Source organism: Heloderma suspectum, chromosome 14, assembly GCF_057233095.1.
Source record: "Heloderma suspectum isolate Gila_16-S chromosome 14, 16-S_ref, whole genome shotgun sequence".
NCBI lineage: Eukaryota > Metazoa > Chordata > Lepidosauria > Squamata > Helodermatidae > Heloderma > Heloderma suspectum.
In genome coordinates, this window is record NC_139471.1 from 15,277,754 (window position 1) to 15,300,948 (window position 23,195).

Here is a 23,195-nt window from a genome sequence, read left to right on the forward strand (position 1 = left end):
CCAGCCCTATAGATGGCAGTATTTCTCTGCCCAGTGAAGGGATCCCAGTTTGGGATGGTAATGTGAAGGAAGACACTTGGGACCAAACACTTTCCGAGAGGGAAGGGAATCCGTATAACTAGGATCCAAACTAACCCATGCGAGAAATGCATGATCACATTTCTTTTTCCCGACGTGCACCTCACCCCCTCGCTCACAAAAAGAAGGGTCCTTTTCAGAATTTTCTCTAAATATTCCCCATTACCTTTTTCTTTTCTTTTTTCTTTTTGTGGTGGCCTCTGTGTGAAAAGGCGGCAGGTTCCTTCCTGGCCCATCAATGTCTCCTTCACATGGAGGAATTCTATGTCTGTACATTAGAACTGGAAAGACCTTCGCGGGCTGTCTAAATGTGCAGTCGATTGAGACGTGTTTCTGCCGCAAACATTAGGTGGGCAGACTGGGGCACACACCAAGAGCAAATGGAGGGGCTACCCAGCAACCTATCCAATGTGTGCATGGTGGGGGCATTGCTAGGTGAACCTCCCTTGCTACTCTCACACCATTCTTCAGGATAGGACTTGCTTCTTGAAAGGAGCACCCCCCGCCCCCACTAAAAACAACCACCACCATCACCAGGATTGGACATCGTTTGTGAACTACTAACTGACCTACCAAAATAGAAGCTTGCGACAACCAGGTACGAGGGTGGCTCCATCCACCAAGGCTGGTCATTGGCTCTCGTCAACCGGAAGGGCTATAAATAGCTCAGGCTGGGACGCTGGTTGCACAAAGGTAGTATTCCCTGGTTTTTGCCATGGCCCCCCAAAGTCTCTTTGTCATATTTACACATTGCATTTTTTAGGTATGTATACATGCATGTATGCAAGCATGGGGGTTGTATGTATATCTGGGGTCTCCAATGTGGTCCCCATGGACATCTCTCTTGGTGCCTCCTAGTCTCACTGCCCCTCCTGATTTTTATCATATATATATTTTTTAATTAAAAAAAAACCTGGGAGGCTGACTTGCTGCTAAGCAAAACACTGTCCTTCAGTGACATTTCTCTTTGGACTAAAAAAGGTGGCTTTGCGTTTTGCAGCTCAGATTCCACCTCTGGCTTGTGCTCCGGTTCTTGGGCAAGTTCCTTTTCTTTGAGTCTCACCAATTTGCCTTTTGTGAAATGAGTGAGACTGGCCATGACTACCAATGCAGCCATTTTAGGGATGGGCAAGCCACTCGTGGCAGCCATTTTGTGAGAGTGCCCACGACACTCTATCAAAATTCCAAATGTGCCCAGTGACCCAAAAAGGTTGGGTCACTCATGCATGTGTGTATTTTTTTCTCTCTCTCACCCACGCGTGGACATGCGCGCATGCAGAAACACACACACATATTGATCCCAAGGGGCAGTATCCAACTATCATGCCATTAGTGCAAACGATGTGGCACTAAGCCAACTAGGTTTTGAACTATGCACAAGACAAGAATCCAGTGAAAATTACATCATTCATATCAATAATTCAATAATATCAATAAGTCCCATTCATATCAATAGTTCTAAGTAGGGCACAGGGCACATTAAGATCCTAATCACCTTAATGATATAGGGTGGGATAGAAATGTTTTAAGAAAGAAAGAAAGAAAGAAAGAAAGAAAGAAAGAGAGTTTAGACAGAGGTGGGCTGGGGCATGCTGGGAATTGTAGGCCTTTTCCCCCTGTCTAAACATGCATAGGATTGCACCCAGCAGATACAACTCCAAGGGCCCCTTCTGTGTTTGGCCATTTTTGGATGGGCGGATCCTAAAAACCTCTGTGCAAGCAACCAATCACTTCCCTGGGTTTAATGGCCATTCCAAAAATTCAATATATCCCTATTGCCATTCGGAAGGAGCTCATAGATCTCAATAGCCATTCTCTGCCATTGGTTTTATTTACTCGGTTTATTTTCCGTGCCGTGAAGGATTATTTCAGAGGGAGCCAGAAGTCAGCGCCCGCGCCGGGGAGAGGAAATCTCCCGTTGCGCATTCCCATTGTGCATTCTTGTTGGGCAAAGGGGTGCACAACAGGTTGCGCAACCCATTGCACATTCTGCTTGTGTAGCCGGTTACGCAACCATGTGCACCCATTGTGCGAGCGGCTGCACAACTGCTCACACAGCCAGTTGCATGAGCATAACAGGCAACCGCTAGTGCAACGGAAAGAGTCAGCGGAGCTCTACTAGCGCTATTTGAGGTTGAGGAGTGTCACTGTTGGATACTGCCCTTGCCTTGGGTCCCTGCACTTTATGCTTGCATTGGCCTTCCTGCTTGTGGCTTCATCTGGTGCCAGTTGGTTGGGTCTGGTGGGAAGCTGCCTGATCTTTAAAATTGTCCACAATGAGCCAGAACACCTGACACAGAGTTGCTCTGGGGCACTGTGGGAAATTAAAATGGTTTCCCACATCAAGTGGCTGCTGCCAGATAAGCCCGCAGTATGCGTGCATGTGTGTGTGTCTACCAGAGAGAGACATATTAGTGCCTCCCTCAAACACGGAGCCAGCCTCGATTGGGAACGTGTTTCCCTTCTGAGGTCTCCTAACCTAACGCACTGCCATCCCGACGATGCAACCTTCCCTTTCTCGGCTGCCCATCACAGAGCTAAGCGGCACACCCTGAACCAGAGGAGGCTTCCAAGATCCTGTCTCCAGGAGGTAATGATGCATAACTGCATGATCACACCTTCCCCCAGCAATGTCCCTTAAGACACGCTTGCACAGTGGGGCAGGTCAGCTCCACACTGAAGTAGCCAATCTGGCACAGTGTGGAGAAATGCACAGCAGGAGATCGGAGAACTGAGCTCTTCCAAGGCAGAGGCCTGGAAGCACCCCCCCACACACACACCAGATAACTTCCCTATTATTTCCAGTAACATTTGCACCAATGCTTGGCAGGAACACCAGAAACTAGAAAGGTCGTGGAGGAATGTAAATAAAGCAAAATAAATGCTGGGATTTAATGTAATCTACAGCTAATGTAGTCTTGCAGCAGAAGCTACAGCAACTGGTGCTTCTGCTCTTGCTTCAGCATCATTACAAGGGGAAGAACAGGTTTGGGGTGTCTCGTTCCCTGCCCCCTCCATCTCTCTCTCTCTCAGTATTCAGTTTATGGCTCTAGTTCTAGGAACTTTGCTATAAAAACTCAATAGGCTGGCAAGCCAGGAGAGTACAATGCTTGAAGGTGGACAGTCTATTTATTTATTTTTCTTTTATTTATGTAATAAATGTATATACTGTTACCATATCTTTGGGGAAACAGACATCTCCCTTGGGGATACTCCTTTAGGTAACAGGCATTCCCAAGGATTGTGAAAGAAGGTAGGGAAGGAGATGGCACCGCAGGAGAAAAAGGGTAGAATCCCATGGAAGTCCTTCTTAGAGTAGATCCATTGAAATGAATGGGACTTAGGCTAGTCATGACTAACAAGTCCCATTCACTTCAATGGGTCTACTCTAAGAAGGACTTTCATTGGATTCTACCCAAAGATCACAGTGAACATAGGACATAGGGAGGTGCTTTTGTTGTCCATCTAGCTCCAGCATTGTCTGCTCTGGACATTGTTCTCAGACCTGCTTCCTGAATGTTTTACTTAGAGATGCCAGTGGTTGAGCCTGGGATCTTCTTCTACACGCAGAACATGCACTCTACCGCTCTGTACAACAAGGGGTGTCCGTAACGAGCTTCTACAACAGTAGGTGCATCCATTCTTCATCCAAGGAGACAAGTAGGGATGTACGAAAATTCCGCCACGGATCTCGGGGAGGCCGAATGCCAGCGCATTCGGCCCCCTGAAATCAGTGGCGGAACGGCCCGCCACTCCCCCGCCCCCCCCCCCCCGGGACAAGACTTACCTTGGGCGGATCTTCCTGGCGGCGGCGGTGGCTCCGGCGGTTCCGGCGGCGGCTGGTCTTCCGACCAGCTGCCGCCGCCGCCAGGATTCCGGGGGGGGGGAGGAACGGAGCGCTTCCCCCCCGGCGAGGATTCCGGGGGGGAGGGACGGAACGCCTCCCCCCCAACCATAAACAGAATCCGTGAAAGGTAAGTGCCTTTCGTACATCCCTAGAGACAAGGGCCTACATGGATAAGATAAGGAGAGAGCCTTCTGTTTTATAATTGTATAAGTTTTAACGTTGTAAAACTGCCTTGAGTCCCAGTATTGGGGAAAAGGTGGGATATAAATATCATCATAATCTGAATGATGAGTCCATTGCTGAGTGACAGTTTCACTCAAGTGTCTGCTAGATACAGAACCAATTCCGGCTTCTGCTGGTATGTGCTTGTCAACACTTATGCACATGGAATGAGCTGCATGTGCTTGCGTGTGTGTGTGTGTGCATATACTTATGTTAGCTGTATGTCACATAACCTTAAATTAAATATACTTCTGTTATGAGCGTTAAGAAGGAATGCTTGTTGTTAGAACGAATGCCAAACATTGCTCCCTTGACAGGCAGACAGCCACAGCATGAAAGAGAACATATTTTTTGCCAAACTGAAATGTGAAGAGGAAGAGAGAGAATGTTTTTGTTTATTTCTTTAAAATGGCAGAAGTCTAAAATGCAGAGAAATCAATCAGCCTCTGTTTGTTTGTTTGCTCTTCGAAACCACAAGCTTCACTTTGATCTAAGGAAGGAAATGTGCTGGGGGGTGGGGAGGTGGGAAAGAGTTGGTCAACAGTGCGGACTAATTGCTTGAGGTAAGTCAAAGTGGGGACAGTGCAAATGGACAGGACATTAGACAATATTGATGGAATCCATGAAGAGGGTCTGGCGGTTTCCGAGGTCTCGTTCTGCCTTGAGATCATATTATCCAAATTGGCAGTGGAGGAATGCACTGAAAAATGTAGCCCAGCATATGTGTTTGCCTGACAGGCGGCTGGCTGCAAAACATAACTTCCCCAAGGGACTTGCGACAACCAGGATGGCTTCCAAGAAAGGTATGTTTTCTTTCTAGGGGAGGAGTGGGGGGTGGGGAGGGAGAAGCAAATAAGCAAATAAGGGAATCATTTGGGGAGGGCTGGGTGGAGGGAACAAGGGCCAAGCCAAAAAAACCCTAAAAACCTCAGTTGTCATGATGCTCGTAGAGGTTTCCATGGCCCAGGGTGATGCCACTTTGGAAAGCGAGCAGTGGAGAAGCTGGAGAGACCTTCACATGCTTCCTTTCTGAGCATGTCTGGTACAAGGAGTGTGTGCATAAGTGTGTGTGTGTGAAAATGTCAGGGCCTGGATCCTGGTCAGGAACAACACTGGTGAAGATTACTGCTACTTCTGCCTAGTTCTTACTGTGCCCTATTATGTTTGTTTGCTTTCTGTGTGTGTTTTGATCCCTGTTTCTCACCTATGCTCAGATCTTTCACATCTGTGCATCCCTTTATTGCTTCCTTCTCGGTGATGCTTCACTCAATGACATAACTCAGTGGCAGAGAAAATGCTTCGCGTGCAGGAGGCCCCAGCGTTCACACTACGGCATTGCCTGTTAAAGGACCTCAGGGAGAAGGGATGGAAAAGAACTGAGGCCCTGAAAAGATGGATCCTGGCTCGGTGGCAGAACTCCTCCTTTGCATGCAGCAGATCTAATCCCTGGCACCTCCAGTTCAACTCATCAGTCAGCAAAGATGGACAACACTCATGACCGAGTCTTTGGAGAGCCACTGCCAGTCAGAGTCAGCATAGGTTGGCTTCATAAGAGGATGGGTCATCACTGAGTGGTAAAGCACCTCGTAAAACCATGGCTACAACCTCTGGCGACCTCAGATCCTGTGGACTCTGCCAAGGAAAGACCCTTCTACTAATATCTTAGAGAGCTGCTACCAGCCAGGGTAGGGGAACAGTGGTCAAGATAGATCCTAGATCAACGGTAGAGCACCTGTTTTGCAAAAAGAAGGCCCACGTTCAATCCACAATATCTCCACGTAAAGCTAGCAGGGCTGAGAAATCTCTCTCAGCCTGAAACCCTTCAGGAAACTACTCCCAGTTGGGGCTGATCATCATACTGGGCTAGATGAACCAACACAGTCAGACTGATCCAAAGAGATCAAGGCATTCTTTCGGTGCTCTTTCTTCTTGGCCATTTGGCTCGTGATAACATTAACATTATTCTGAAGTGTTTGGATTGTGATATTTTATCCTGCCAACAATAACAGAGCACTTGGCATAAAAACATTCCTTTTGGCTACTTTTAGCCTTTTGGGGTCATCTAACTACACAGCAATGTAGGTAGGACTGCAGCCATAGGAGGAAAGAAGAGGAAGCACCACACACATGAATGCAAGGGAAGGAGAACTTAGAACAGGGATGAGCAACACGTGGCCTGCACGTGCCCCCCCTCAAGCCTGTTTTACACCCCCCAGTGCTCCCACAGCACCACCACTGAATTTTTGTGGTGTGGCAGCAACCCCTTCCCGCGAATTTCCCCTTTAAAACAAGGTGTGAGGTGAGCCGACCTTGTTTTAAGGGCAAAATGCATCCTTCCAGGTCTTCTTCAGCAGTGATTTTGGCAGCAGTGATGTTGGGGTGTGTGTACAGCCCCTGGAGAGGTCTGTGGGGCCAAAATTGGTCCCTGAACCCTCTGAAGTTGTCCACCCCTGGCTTAGAAGAGGGATGGAAGACCATTTATTGCCAAAGATATTTCAAATATTAAAACTTTTCCACAGAGCTTTTCCCAACGGGATCTGCATGTGTGATAGAGGCAAGCATCCAAGGGTGGTGGCTCAGGGCATCTTTTGGGTGCCCTCCTTGGAGCTAATGGAGGAGCTGTAAGGAACGTCTGGCATTCTGAGGGCTTCTCTATGTTTATTCCACACTCCCTTAAGACTAACTGAAGTCCCATTGATTTCAATGATCTATACCTCCAAGAGGTTCTCCATAAACATGGAGGCCTTGCTGGTAATTCCAAAACAAACGGAATGTCGCCATGAAATATGGACGCCATTTACGGCTGCATTTACCTTAAACTAAGGCCTTTACGGCCGCAAATGGCATAGTGGACGCCATTTGCATCCGCAGTCGATCCGCCCAGCCAGTGATACAGCAATGGCGGCCATATCGCTGGCATTCCGGAGCCGGCCGGCAGGGAGGATCCAGCCAGCGAGGATTCCTCCTGGAGGCAGAGGTAAGTCTTACAATCCTCCACGGACTCCGGGGGGCTGGATCCTTTCGAATCCGGCCTTGCTGGGGTCCGTTGAGGATTTCTCTCCCATCCCTAGGCACCCACCCTTTGGAAAATCTTCCCTCGTGTAGTTTCGGAGGTACAAAACATGACATCTTTCAAACGCCTCCTGAAAACACACTTGTTCACCCAGGTTTTCCCTGGGTTGTAATTACGCTGCTCCATTTTACCACTCCTTGATTTTTTTTTACTACAGTTGGAAGTGTTTTTAATGCTGTGTTTTAATGTTGTGTTTCTAATATTGTATTTTAATACTGTGAACTGCTAAGAGTTTTTATTATATTCAGTGGTACATACATGCCACAAATAAATAAATAACACAAATAAACAAACATTATCAGGCCACTTCCCCACTACATCATTGTTTTAGCATGTACTTCTTGAATTAGTGTAGCCTCACCCTGCATTGGGTGTGGGGAATGCATGGCCCATGGACCACACACATCTCCTCCTGGATGCTTTTGCAGCTCCCACCACCAAATCTGCTACTTTGATTTGGCAGCACAGCATCCAAAAGGGGCTTATTTATTTTTGCTGCTTTCGGCCAAAATTCAGCAACACAGCAGCAAAAAAGAGGAATAATCAGCCCATTTTTGCTGCCGTGCCACTGTAGTGTCAAATTTGGTGACAAATATGGCAGGGGGGGGCAGGAGTGAGAACATCACTGGGTTCAGGAGGGGAAATTGGCCCTCGAATCCCCAGAGGTTGCTCACCCTTATCCTACATGCTTCTCTGCACCATCCTGCTCACCACATTTACCTGCATATTGTCAGTCCCTGATCTCTTCTCACATCACTGTATTGTTGTAAGCTTCTGGTTAGGGACCAAGGACATTTTTACAGGTGTGGTCAGCCTGAGGTCCTAGGGCCATATATAGCCAATATCATGTGGCCAAAAGGCCTCTACCAGCAATCAATTCAGATCTCTGGCTAGGGGAAATTTAGTTCAGTACATTTTTTATTAGGATTGGCCCAGTTTGCTCCTTCTGGATTGAACATGGACTCAGATGCAATCTGCAGTCAAAGTCTATACATTTCTAAGCTTGCAATGTGATTCACGGACACCCCCCCCCCTTAAAAATGTGTTTGACAGCATGCATATATTTGAAAAACACGTATGAAAAAATACCTACTTTTGAAAAATGCACACACATATGCGTTAATCCATGGGAGAAAAATGTGTACATTCCAAATATGTGCACAACTGATGCGTACATTCTCAAAAATATGCATGAAAATACATGGATTTTCATGTGAAAAGAAAAAAACAAAGCTCGCAATCAGATACAGAATGAGCTTTCACCTGAGCTGTGAGATGAGCTTCAAGTCGGAATGAGCTTTGAATGAATTGATAAGGAATGAGCTTTGAGATGAGCTTCAAGTTGGAATTAGGGATGTACGAAAGTCACTTAACTTTCCACGGATTATGTTGATGGGGGGGGAGGCGTTCCGTCCGTCCCCCCGGAATCCTCAATGGGGGAGGAGGCGATCCATTCCTCCCCGCTGGAATCCTCCACAGCCGGCTGTGCTTTGTGGCAGCTCCGCGGAGCAGCTGGCCAGGCCCAGGCAGGCCAGAGCCATCCACAGCCACATTTCTGGCCACGGAGGGCTCTGGGGAAAAAAACAAACCGCGTACGCAAATGGCGGCGGCTACAGCCGCCGCCATTTGCGTTCCTTATTTTTAGCCATCTTAATCTACGTAAATATTTACGTAGACTATGATGGTGAAAATAAAGGGGAAAGAAAATAGCGTAGCGGGCGCTATTTGCATCCCTTTTTGATTCACCGTTTTAGCCTACGTAAATATTACGCCATTTGCGTACGTGGTTTTGTTTTGTTTTTTTAAACCCAGCCATGATAGGCTACGTAAATCTTTACATAGCCTATCACGTTGTTGTTGTTGTTGTTTTTACAAGACTGCAAATGGCAGCGGCGGCAGCCGGTCGGAAGACCAGCCGCTGCAGCCGCCGCAGAAGCCGCCGCCGGAGCTGCCACCTCCCGGAAGATCCACCCCAGGTAAGTCTCGTCCCGGGGGGGGGGGATCCGCAGGGGGGCAGGCCATTCTGCCACGGAGTTCGGGGGGCCGAATGCACTGGCATTCGGCCTCATCGAGATCCATGGTGGAATTCTCTGACATCCCTAGTTGGAATGAGCTTTGAATGAGCTGACACAGAATGAGCTTAGAGATGAGCTTTGAGTCAGAATGAGCTTTGAATGAGCTGTTGCGGAATGAGCTTAGAGATGAGCTTCGAGTCGGAATGAGCTTTGAATGAGCTGATATGGAATGAGCTTTGAGATAAGCTTCAAGTCAGAATGGGCTTTGAGATGGAATTTAGAATACTTCAGTGAGCTTGAGTTTTGCTGATTTGCACGTCCCCTACCTTATTGCTCTGGCAGTGCACTGGGCAAGATGGAAGAGAGAGAAGGTATCAGAAAGAGTGAGAGAGAGATAAGGGGGTGGCAGAAAGAAAGAGAAAAGGGGTGCCCCCACCTACTTTTGGCTCAGGCCCTGATCACCACTTGCTTCGGCCCTGACCAACCACCAGTATGTGGCCCTTGACAGAAAAAAAGGTTCCCAACCCTTGTTATTCAACATCCAAGATACAATTGCTGCTCCATTAATGATGAATAGGGACACATCAGACTCAATTATGTTGTGGATATTATTGTATTGCTGGTGCAGACCGTTATTATTTTATGATTTAATACACATATATACTATTTACCATCTTTAACAAATAAAGGAATCTCCAAGTGGTTTACAAAAGGAATACATTAAAATACATTGAAATACCCCAAACCTTTTTCATGCCTGAGTCTTTTCAATTTGCTTTCTGTTAGGGGGAAAAAAAAGAATTGTGGGCACCTGTATAGCTATGCAGAGAAGGAGAAAGAAAGAGGCTGAAGGCCAAAGGAATGCAACACTAAATATGCCGTTAGCAACCACTTCAGGATTTTTTTTTTTAATTACTAGCATGCACCAGCAGGGCTTCCAGTTTTCAACGTAGCACATTGGGAGTGGAGGTTTAATCCTCTCTCACCTTGCCACAATCTTGACGAAAATCTCCACAGCCACTGCTGTTTGCGATGGAAGGGAAGCTTCCATTGGTGTCAATCAGAGCTTTCCTCCCAGCGCTAATAAGTGGCATGGTGGGGCAATTTTTGTTGGGGCATGGGGTGAGAAAAGGATGAAACCATGCACTGCAGCCCCATTGCAAATTGGGCCCTCCCCGCTGGTGCCTTCTTTTTTTAACTGTTGTGGTTGCTAAAGGTACATTTAGTGCTACAGCTACTTTGACCCTGAACGTACATCATAACACTCATTGGAATTTGTATCCAAGTGCAGATATCTGTTGGCACGGTATTACTCTCTATTCCAATGCACATTCCAGCTGACATCTTCATCCACAATTAGTGTGTGTCCAGAGCTGGATCAAAGCAAATGTGGGTAAAGTCCATCTGCAGCATAGACAAGCAAGGATGTGCAGTTCTAAGGATATACACGGTACTTCCAGGCTATATCATTCTAGTCTAGCCTATTTCTTTTCTTCTGTCCTTTCTTTGGCATGGCAGTATAATGAAATTGAAGCTATGGTGCAAGCAATACTGCACATGCATTTATGCCTGAAAAGGGTCCACATGTCTGTGCCAACCATCCTATCATTGAAATACTCATCCGTTTGTGCAAGTTCTTTTTCCTCCTTGGGGGTGGGGGTGGGGATGCCGTGGGGAGAACCCCAGGCACCCTACATGAGCAGGTTTTTCAGAAAACAAAGGATATGCAAGACATTCCACAGACTTTCCGTGGACATCCAAGAGAATGGGAGGAGGAAGCAGAATAGCATGTGGAAATAAAAGGACAGGTTTGATTCCTTCCTAACAATGAACAGTACAGTGAAACAAGCAGCTAAGGCCCAAATGTCCTACGCAAACAGTCAAGGTTGAGGATAAACATAACACTGGCCGTTTGTGCAGGCAGAGAAAACCAGAAGGTTTAGTAACTTTGTAAGTCCCGCAGGGCAGGGAGAACTAGATTCACGTCCCAGGCCAGATGCGTCATAAAGGCCAATGCTATACTACATTGCTTCCTTCCGATATATTTGGAAGAAGAATGGAAACCATCTGATCTTCTCTGGCATGCTTGGTTACCAAAGAGTCAGCCGCCAATAGCGTCTGAGCAATTTATTAGAAGCAAATTGCTGGCAAGTGTGCGGTCTTTTCCACATTCACGCTGGGCACCTTTTCAGAATAGCCTGATCGCCAGTGATATTAATATATATGATTTGTTTGGGGCGGGGGGGGGGGAGGTGTGTGTGAGTGTTTTAAAAAAGGAAACATTAAACATTATTAAATGGCAAGCACACTTTCGAGCCGGCGTGCCTCATAAAGCAAAGCGAAATGGGGCCATTTCCTTTTTTCAGATACTGTTGACACATGTAATTGCAGGGGGAGGGGGCAGGGAGAGGGGGCTGGGGGCGCTGAAGGAAGCAGAGCAGATGGGAGAGGCAAAAGCAAAGTATCGATCAAGCTCAAACAATCCTCAGTGATGGTAGATTTGCCAGTCAACAAGTTTTAACTGCCTTCGTGGTTCCAGGGGGTGGAAAAGTTACTCACTCCAATAATGGGTTTTAATTATCACAGGCTTCTCTGGCATTCTCACCTTCTTTTCTGTTTTCCAAATATATTTCTGGTCTAATGTTTCATTTTGAACTTTCTGGTGGCTTAATCCAAACAAGAAATCCCTCCCCACCCTTCAATGCTTTACCAAGGCAGCTGTTAGGGAGGAAATATTTGTGTGTGTGTGTGTGTTACAAAACAATGATAGTTATGGCAGAAGAGGAATGCAGAGATCGGAAACCTGTGGCCTCCCGCAGACGTTGTTGACCCCAGCCCAGAATGGCCAATAGTCAGGAATGATGGGAGCTGTAGTTCAACAACATGTGGAGGGCCATAGAATCACCACCCCTGCATGGAGCTGGTCCTCGGGTGCCTAGATTTAGTAAGCCTGGCAAATCCTGGATTCATTTTAGGACTCTAAGAGGGCAATCCTTCCAAAACAGGAAGACGCTTTTGAGTTCAGCACCTAAAGTACTGCGGAAATCCACACCCCAACCCCGACTTCACCATCCTATTAGGATGCGAAGTTGGGCAGGGCAGGGCTGGCCCCACCATTAGGCAAACTGATGCAGCTGATTCAGGTGACAGATGCTAGAGAGGGCAGAGCCATGTGTATAATGCCCTTTGCCCTCTGCCCCCAAAACTTTCCCACAGTCCTCAGGTGCAGCAGAGGATGCTGCTGTCCTGGTGCCAGCGTTCAAGTACATTCCAACTGCCAGTGAGGCTGGGCTTTATTAGGGATGGATGGATGGACTCACCTTCGTCCGCCCCACACGCTGCTCGACAAGCCCTCGGCGGCGGCCTGACCCTGCTCGCCGCACTGTGCGAGCTGCTGCACATTCTGCGGGTGCTCGGCGAGCGCCCAGCAGCCACCCGCTCCCTCAGCGAGTCGTAAAGGGGCCATCTATGCAACATGACGGGCCCCTTTACGGCAGCCATTTTCGTAACATTACGAAAAACCTGGAGCCACCTTTTTTTTTGCAAAATGGTGGCTCTCGGAGGGAGTGGGTGACTGCCAGGCACTTGTAGACCGCACACCGGCTCGATGAATGGGGTCTGGTATGCATGGTGGCTCAGCGTCTGGGAGGCTGAGCGGAGGGGGGGGGAGACTGCCAAACCCCACCCCCATCTCAGACTCCTGCAATATCCCTAGGCTTTATACATGGGATGGGGGAGGACACCATCTTGTCCTTTGCCTCAGGGAGCAAAATGACTGGGGTGGGGGGCCAGCCTTGCGTACATTTTGGACCCTGGATTCAATGATCTTAAGCCTATATTACTTCATCTGTGAAACACACAAGAAACATTTCTCTCTCCTCCCCCACCTGCACCATTCCATGCTTTACAACTGCTTCTGGATTGCTTATATGTTAGAATGTTTGCCTAGCCTTCAAAATAATAATAATAATAATAATAATAATAATGAAGATGAAGATGATGATGATACTCTGAGCAGGTGCAGATTTGCATTTTGAGCTCACTTTAACCCTAGCACCATCATGACTATAGGAATAAAATGGGGTTCGCTTCTGCTCCCCTGATCACTTCATCATCACCTGCAGCTCTCTCCGTCCCTTGGACTTTGGGGTCCCCTGGACTTTGGCCTCAAGTTCCAGCCGCAGCTGCATCAGTGGTGGCACAGGGAGCACCTTCGTGGTTTTTTGGGCTGGGGCAAACATGAGTTAAGTGCTTGTCTCGCTTATGGCCGGTGGCATTTACACACCCCTTCAGTGCCCAGTGCCACTTCCCCAAAGTTTCCTACCCAGAAGGCACCAGAGTGAGGGCAAGGAAGCACATATACCTTCTCCTGCCCTCACCCTGGTGTCTTCTGGATAGGAAGCCCTGAGAAACAAGGATGGACAGAAGCTGGAAGTGTAAATGCTGCCATCATGACCAGAACTGCATGGACAGGAGTTGGCTAAAACTTTTGTGAACCGCCCAGAGAGCTTCGGCTATTGGGCGGTATAGAAATGAAATAAATAAATAAATAAATAACTACAACAAAAAGTCTTGTGGCGTCTTAGAGACTAGCACATTTGTTAAGCCATACACTTTTTCACGAACCCAAGCCCACTTCACCCAATGCATGGACTGCCATCCTGAGTTGGCAGATTTGTGTGTCTCTGTGCACTCACGCCCAGCTGTGAACAAGATGCGGGGCAGATTCATAAAATCTTCCTTCCCCTCCCCGCAAAAGAAATGTGTCAAGACAAATTGGTTCAAAAGACCTTTTACTTCAGGTCTAGCGCATCAGCTTCGGCTCTCCTCCGGCACTCTAGCTGTATCTGGACACTCCAGGAAGGAGTCAGTGGCACAGGTGAGATGGAATGTTTTAGCAACCCAGGACACATGGAAGATGCAAAGCATCTGTAAGATGCTTCTGCAAAACAGTGTGCCCAGGCAGAAATAAAAGAAGAAAAGTTAGTAACCTAGTACTAGGGATGATGCGGGTGCCTGATTCCATCCAGGAACCTGGCAGAACTGCCCCTGCCCACACCCCTGAGCCCTGCTTGCTGAGCCCCAGCCCCTACTCGCCCCTGTCCGTGCTTGGCAAATGGCCTGCACTCACCCCGGCAGCCTCGTTGAGCTTCGCAGTCGCCATTTTTGAGAAATAAAATGGCAATTGCAAAAATGCGCATACTTGCATATGTGCAAAATGCACATTTTGCGGATGTGCATATCCGCATATGCACCAAATTTGCACATACACAAATAGGCGCGTTTACAAAAATGCCCATTTTCGCACAGACGCAAATGCACGCATTTTTGCAACCACCATTTCATTTTCCAAAAAATGGTGACAGTGGAGCTCGCCGAGCACAGGAGGCATTTGGGCATGGTCTGGAGACCGGCGAGTAGGGGCAGGGGCTGGGTGGGCACCCAGAGAGCCTGGATAGGGGTGGATTTGCACATTCCTATCTAGCACATAGGTTTGGTCAGAACCTTACTCAGCAATGGAACAATGTCTTGTCTTCAGCCTTTTGGTGCTAACTGTCAAACAAACTTTGATTCTTTGATACTGAAGGACATTTGTCCCATTTCCCCTTGTGTCCCACCTCCACCCCACCTCCTTCCTTACTTGTACAATCCGTCAGGCTCCAGACACTTGAAAATGACAGAGTAGAGGTTGGTGTCAGGAGCATCCCCATGAGTCCTACCGGCAGCCACACAGGCAGTTCCGAGGCCAGAGAGTAAGTCGTCAGCAAAGCTCAAGGATTCTCCTGCAGGCCAAAGAAGAGAAACAACAAATGGATTGATTGATTGATCTGACAGAAAATTAGGGAGAAAATATGTATGGGATGGAGAAAGTGGAAGGTTTTATTTTATTTTTTGCCTTCTTCCATAACTCTGGAACAGGGATGGGCAGACTTTAGCCTTGCAGGATATCACTTTTTCACTAGAACCTTGAGGTCTAGCAACTGGAAGCAAATGCAAAACCGTAGCTCAGGAAGCAGGGACATCGAATTACAGAACAAGGTGCTTCAGAGCACATGCTCTACTCAGGAATTTATTTTCCACACCAGAACTGGAGCTGGCATACATACTTTCACACACAAATGTACTCCTATTTCCTCACAAATGTTCTTGATCTCAGCCTAATTTAGGAGGGAAGAGGCTTCTTGTCATTCATAGAATCATAGAATAGTAGGGTCGGAAGGGGCCTACAAGGCCATCGAGTCTTGGGGCCTACAAGGGGCCTATAAGGCCATCATTATTACTGTTCAACCAAAAAACCTTACTAATTACCTGGAAACCTACCAGTAGATCCCAATCGTGATCACCCAGTGAAACACATGGGCAGTAGACTGAAGACTGATAACACAAAAGGGGTGCAACAGCTGATCTTAATGGACAGGCTCATATGAGGGAAGATGGTCTTCAAGTAACTAAGTCCAAAACCATTTCAGGCCTTGCACGGCATGTGGAAACTAACCAGCAGCCAGAGGAGTGGTTACAGTAAAGGGGTCACGTGATCCCAGCACTATGTCCCAGACAAAATTACAGCAGCGGCGTTCTGCACTAGTTGACATTTCCAAGAGGTTTTCAGTAGGGCAGTGCACGGCTTCAGCCCGAAGCCCGCATTCCGAGTCAAAGTGGGGTGCTTCGGGCAGCTTCGGGCCGCCTCTGAGTCGAGGCAGGGGGATGACGAAGCAGCACGAAGTGAATCGAGTCGCTCTGAAGCACTTCGGTGAGCTTCGGTGCAATCCACAAACCCAGCTGCCATGCCACCGCCCTGCCCTCTGCTCCTTACCTGGGTGCCCTGGACATGTGCCAGTAGGTCTCTTGTTGTTCTGAAGGGGGGGGGGAGCCGTTTTTTAAATGGCTCCTCCCATTCCCTGAAACAATAAGACAGCTCCTGGCGTGCATCCGGAGGGCCTAGGAGCTGGCAGAGGCAGAGGCTCCCTCTAGGGATGTCAGAGATCAGCAGGACGTGCCCATAGACTTATACACAAAATACAGTGGTGAATCTTGCATATAAGCCTATTGATACGTCGAATTACATGCAAGATTCATGACTCTATTTGCACATAAGTCTATGGGCACACCCTCCCAATCGCTTTTTTTTTTTAAAAAAAGACATGGCAATTGGCGGGGACAGAGAGGAGGTGAACGACTCTGGCTGGCAGGAGGGAAGGTAAGCGCCCCCAAGCCAGTCCCTCCCCACCAGAATCTGAGCGGAGCAAAACCACTCTGGAGGATTCCGGTGGGGAGGAAGAGATCGCCTCCCTCCCCCACGGATTTCCCACCGGAACAAATGGTGAGGAATCCGTACACCCCTACCTCCCTCGGCATCACGGACAACAGGCTGCCCTCATTGTGTGCTGCCGCCGCTGGCCTGGAATCAAGGAACCCATGAAGGCTTGAGCAGAGGCAGAAGTCATCCTCCAACTGGGCACCCTGCCCTCCTTGGAAGGAAGGGAGAGGGCGCAGTTGGAGGGCGACTCCTGCCCTCGTGCCTGTCCAATTGGCATGGTCTCCTTCTGTACAAGGAAGGGGGCCGTGAAGGCTTGACAGGCGGCTGGTGCCTCCCGCCAATCACTTGGTCTTCCCTCCGCGCAAAGAAGGCAGAACAGCTGGTTGGTGGACTGCGCCAGGCAGCACCTTCCCCGGTGGCTCCCCTGGCGGCACCAGCAGCAACGCCCCCCCCCCGACAGAACAAGGGCCCAGGTAAGGAGCTGGGGGCTGGGGGGCCTGTTGGGGGCCAAATCCTGCTTCAGCTTCCTAGGCTGAGGTGAGTCAGGGCCCCCCCAAATCAGCCTGAGCTGAATCGGGCCCACCTTGGAAGCCCTGAAGTAGCTTCCGAGTCGGATTACGGGGTCCATGCACAGCCCTAGTTTTCAGGAGCATCCCCACATACAACATGTTACAGTCGTCCAATCGAGACGTAACTAATGCCTGTGGGATTATGGCCAGATCTGACTGTACCAGGAACAGACATAGCTAAAGTATCAGCTGAAGCTGAGCAAAACTCTTCCTGGACACAGCAGTTCCCTGTCATCTAACAAGGATGGGTGCAGGAGAACTCCCAAGCTATAAAAGTGGTCTTTTAAGGGGAGTGTCACCCCATTGAGATCCTACCCCTGGACAAAATGTCTGTTTGGTCCAGATTGAATTTCTTTCTTTCTTTTTAACCTCCTCAGTTCATCGCTGAATCCAAACACTGATTCAGAACCTCCGCCTCTCCAGAATATGAAGGAAAGGAGATGCAGAGCTGAGGATCGTTAATATGCTGATGGAAACCCACTCCCCATTCCAAGATGATCTCAACCAGTGTTTTCAGGTCGAGGTTGAAAAGCACAGGGGACAAAATTGAGCCCTGTGGGACCCATAGGTCAAAGGCCAAGGGGTCGAGCACGATGCTCCAGCCAGTTGTACATCTAGGTAATTGTAAACCTTGGACTACAATTGTAGACCCTGGATTACAAACCGATATGAAGGCCCCTGTAGATGGCCATGTGTATTACTTCAGATGTGAAGCATACATTTCACATTTCCTTTCCCCCACCTCTGCCATTCTTCTAAACAACTGTTTCTACATTTCTGACACATTAGAGCAAAAATCACAACAGCCAAAACCTGTTTTCCAACCCTGATTTAAAAATAAAAGATAGGATACTCAGAACATGTGCAGTTTCATGTGTTAAATGCACTTAAATCAAAGCATCATCTTCACTAAAGAATAAAATAGAGTTTACTTCTGCTACTCTGATGCCAAACATCTTTACTTGGGAACGAGTAGAGATGTCACGGGAGTCTGAGCTCAGGCTGGAGTTCGGCGGACTCCCCCATGCTCAGCCTCCCAGACTCCATTCACTGAGCCGCCGTGCACTTACCAGATCTGTTTGCCGCGTGGCCCACAAGTGCTCAGTGGCTGTCCGTCTCCATAGTGAGCTGCCATTTTGTGTAAAAATGGCGGCTCGGGGTTTTCTGGAAATGTATTGTTATGTGAATGGTAGCCGTAAAGGGGCCATTTATGCAACAAGACAGGCACCATTTTGTTGTAGAAAAGAATACAATATTTTTAAAAATTAAAAATAATACATTGAGCATCTTAAGGAGAAAGGATGATGAAAGTTCAGGCATGGTGAGCCATGGCATGCCCATGCCACCCCAGGGGGTGGGCCTGCTTGCTGCTGCCTCCATCATCTTCTACTGTCAGGGTGGTCATTTGGGGGCCCAAGATCACCGCAGACGGTGACTGTAGCCATGAAATTAAAAGACGCTTGGTCCTTGGGAGGAAAGCTATGGCAAACCTAGACAGCATAGTAAGAAGCAGAGACATCAACTTGCCGACAAAGGTCCGTCTAATCAAAGCTATGGTTTTCCCAGTAGTAATGTATGGCTGTGAGAGCTGGACTATAAGGAAGGCTGAGTGCCGAAGAATTGATGCTTTCGAACTGTGGTGCTGGAGAAGACTCTTACGAGTCCCCTGGACTGCAAGGAGGTCAAATCAGTCCATCCTAAAGGAAATCAACCCTGAGTGCTCATTGGAAGGACAGATACTGAAGCTGAAGCTCAAATATTTTGGCCACCTAATGCGAAGAGAAAACTCCCTGGAAATGCTAGGAAAGACTGAAGGCAAATGGAGAAGGGGACGGCAGAGGATGAGATGGCTAGATAGCATCACCGATGCAATGAATATGAACTTGAGCACGCTCCGGGAGAGAGCGCAGGACAGGAAGGCCTGGCGTGCTGTGGTCCATGGGGTCACGAAGAGTCGGACACGACTGAACGACTGAACAACAACAAAGGCCCCTGGACTTTGGCCCCAATGTCCAGCCCTAGTTGCATCACTGTCCCCACGAGGAAGGGCTGGAATCACTGCAAAACAGTCCCCCACATCCCAGTCTCATCAAGGTGGCCCAGAAGGCTACCAAGGTCACTGAGAGGTCCAGCAGAACCAACCAGGATGAATTTCCCCAGTCTAGCTCCTGGCAAAGATGATCTATTAGGGCAGCTGTACCCATTTGAAAAGCAGACTGAAGCCAGACTGAAATGAATCCAGATCATTCTCGGAGTTGGGACGTCACTATGCACTCAAAAAAAAGAAGGGAAGTTGTCTTTCCTTTCCTGCACGTGTGAGCTTACAAAAGCAACTGGTTGGCCACTACAGAAGGCAAGATGCTGAGCCAGGTGGACCTTTTGAGTCTGACCCAGCAGAACTCTCTTTCTGTTCTCAAGATGTCTTTTGGAGATGGAGAATTGAGGATGTGGGTCACTGGGTAATTCCCATCAGCAATGATCTAACCTGTGATTTCAACTAGGGTGGCACTGAAGCACCACCCAGCAAAAATTTCAGGGGGTGAAATTGGAGGTTTGTGGAGTGCAAAATCCCCCCCCCCGTAACCTTCCAATTTATCTTGAGATTTGTTTCTTTTGTGGCTGTTTGCAGCCATGACTTTCACAGGCATTTTGTTGCCAGAAGAGAGGGAAAGTCAAAGTCACCTGGTCATTTAGGAAACAGAGACTTTTTTTCTTGTCTTCTGGCAACAAAATGCCTGCGATCATCATGTCTGTGAACAGCCACAGAAGAAAGCAAGTGAAGGTAAACTGGAGGATAGGGTAGGGTGTTCAGGAGATGCAGTGGGCAAACTTTGTGCTCTCTGCCAAAGCGGTGAGGAAATGGAGCGTATGTGTGCGCGTGTGCAACTTAGGAGGCTCCAAGGTTAATTGGTACGTTTTGGCTCAGCCTGGAAAGAGTGTGAAAGTCGGTTTGTATGTGAATGGGTTTAAGGATGGTTGACAGTGGAATGGAAGCTGCAACTGTCACATAAAGCCCCCAAATGGCTTTGCAAATGTTTAGAAATAACTCTCCTGCATGCAAGCACACGTACTTCTGGATCACTGCCACCATACTTTGGGCTTAATATAAAAATAAGATTTGCGTGTTACTCCAGAATGCCTGAAACTCTGGCCGTTCTCTCCCATGACCTGCAGCCCCCTTCTGCCACTAACCTGTCCAGCTCCGGAAACTGCCAATTCCTCACTCTATTGTGAGTCAGGCTTTGGCTCTGACACTGAACAACGCAATGGCTCTTGCCATTTCCCCCCCATCCCTTCCCATCCCGCCTGCTTTCATTTTTTCCTTTTCACCCTGATCAAAGACACTGAGAGAAAGATGTGCAAGAATTGCTGATGCTCTGGGTGTGATACATGCAGACTAGCCCACTGGTGTAGCAAACCAACAATCCATAAAGCCAGGAGCTGATTATCCAAGGGACAGCAGCAGCAAAAACAAAAAAATGGACAAATGTCTCTTCGTAAAAGGCGCAAATGGGTAACACATTTCTCCCACCAGCAAAGAAAAGAGAAACGGAAAATGTATTCTTTCCCCAAAGAAACCAAAGGCAAAATTAGTCATTTTCATGCCTCCTGCAGTTCCTCAGATGGAATCCTGCCTGAGCTGTTTCCATCACACCACTGCTTGCTCCAACAGTCACCAAAGGCTGGTCTGGACCAAAATTTAAGAGGAGGCAGAAATGCTCAGCCTGAATTAACAGCTTATGGATAAGACAAAGGACTGGGATTCCAGAGATGCCATGTGATTATAGGGCATCCATGTGTCTTATTTTACAGAGAACAGTGCTCTATTTGAAGGGCTGCCCTGATTATGTCTGATTTAAAGGACCATACGAGGGAGAGTCCAGGCGCCTTGAAGTTGCCCATTAAGAGTTAACACCAGGACAGCAGACTGAACGAGGGATGTCAGAGAATTCTGCCACGGATCTCGGTGAGGCTGAATGCCAGTGCATTCGGCCCACTGAAATCCATGGCGGAACAAAGCCACCCCGCCTCCCCACCCTGCGAAATGGGCCCGGAATGGAGCACCTACCTGCTGCTGTCCGCGCTGACTTGCGGCCGCCATTCGCTTCTTCCATATAGAAGCTGTGATAGGCTACGTAAGTATTTACGTAGCCTATCACAGCTCAACCAAGGGAACGCAAATGGGGCCTACAGTGGCCACCATTTGCGTTCCCTTTTTCTTGACGTTTTAGCCTACATAAATATTTATGTAGGCTAGTACGGAAAAAAAAAAAAGGGGGGGGGACGCAAACGGCGGCCACTACACCATTTGCGTCCCCCCCCCTTTTTTTTGCCATAATAGCCTACGTAAATATTTACATAGCCTAAAACAGCAAAAAAAAAAAAAAAGGGAATGCAAATGGCGGCTGCCGTAGCCGCCACCATTTGTGTTGGCTTTTTTTTTTTTTTTTTTTTTGCCGTGATAGGCTATGTAAATATTTACGTAGCCTATCACAGCAAAATACAGGGACGCAAAAGGCAGCAGCTACGGCAGCTGCCATTTGCGTCCCTGCAGGCTGCCCAGCAGTCAGATGTCCGGCTGTGGGTGGCCCCAGCCGGTGGCTCTGCAGAATCTCCGCAGAGCGGAGCGGGCTGGAGAGAATTTCAAGGGGAGGGATGGAGCGCTTCCCCCCCACCGTGAATGTCACCCTTCGAAAAGGTAAGTGACTTTCGTATATCCCTAAACTGAACCAACACACTGGATCACAGCCTGCACCGCTATGGTGAAACGTATAGTGTTTCTATTTAAATTATAGCCATTATTTCTAACCCCTTCATGGATTACTGCCTTGTTGTGGCGAAGGGGCTTGCGTAACTCAGTGAAGCCATAAGCTATGCCATGCAGGGCCACCCAAGACGGACAGGTCATGGCGGAGAGTTCTGACAATATGTGGTCCACTGGAGAAGGAAATGGCAACCCACTCCAGTATTCTTGCCAAGAAAACCCCATGGAACGTATCACAAGGCTAAAAGAGATGACGCCGGAAGATGAGCCCCTCAGGTCGGAAGGTGTCCAATATACTACTGGGGAAGAGCAGAGGGTATTTCCAAGTAGCGCCAGAAAGAGTGAAGTGGCTGGCCAAAGCCGAAAGGACACTCAGCTGTGGATGTGTCTGGTGGTGAAAAGAAAATCTGATGCTGTAAAGAACAATATTGTTTAGGAACCTGGAATGTAAGATCAATGAATCAAGGCAAGCTGGAGGTGGTCAAACATGAGATGGCAAGATTGACCATCGACATCTTTGGAATCAGCGAACTAAAATGGACAAGCATGGACGAATTTAATTCATGTGACCATCATATCTACTACTTTGGGCAAGAATCCCTTAGAAGAAATGGAGTAGCACTCATAGTCAGTAAAAGGGTGGGAAAAGCAGTACTGGGGTACAATCTCAAAAACGATAGAATGATCTCAGTATGAATCCAAGGCAAACCATTCAACATCACAGTAATTCAAGTCTATGCCCCAACCACTGAGGCCGAAGAAGCTGAAGTTGATCGGTTCTATGAAGACCTACAACACCTTCTAGAACTAACACCAAAAAAAGATGTCCTCTTCATCATAGGGGACTGGAATGCTAAAGTAGGAAGTCCAGAAATCACCGGGATAACAGGCAGGCATGGCCTTGGTGTACAAAATGAAGCAGGTAGGGATGGCGGAGAATTTCTCCACTAATCTCGGGGAGGCCAAATGCCAATGCATTCGGCCCCCCGACATTGTTGGTGAAATTCTCCACCACCACCCCCCCCCCGGGATGGGACTTACCTCCCTCGAATGTCCCTCTCGGCGGCGGGTCCCGGTGGGAGTTCGGCGACGGTTCGTCGGGGGCGGCGGCCGGTCTTCCGACCGGCTGCCGCCACCGCCATTACAAAATAAAGTAAAAAAAAAAAAACAACACCCGTGATAGGCTACATAACGATTTCCAAAGTCAGCCATGATAGGCTACGTAAATTGTTACGTAGCCTATCACGGGTGACTTTGGAAAAAAAAAAAGCGCGTACACAAATGGTGGCGCCCATGGGCGCCGCCATTTGCATTCCTTATTTGGTTCCGGTAGTTTATGTAAAGATTTACGTAGACTACGGTGAAAAT

The 23,195-nt window shown here is 48.2% G+C and overlaps 1 protein-coding gene across 1 annotated transcript in view; it reads right to left on the reverse strand.

The window, feature by feature from the left end:
- Window positions 1-23,195, reverse strand: part of ASTN2 (astrotactin 2) — a 668,315-nt gene that overhangs the window by 40,163 nt on the left and 604,957 nt on the right. Inside the window, exon 19 of the mRNA XM_084821224.1 lies at window positions 14,877-15,018. Within this exon, the coding sequence (XP_084677350.1) occupies window positions 14,877-15,018 (142 nt within the window). The remainder of the gene's footprint in view (window positions 1-14,876; window positions 15,019-23,195) is intronic.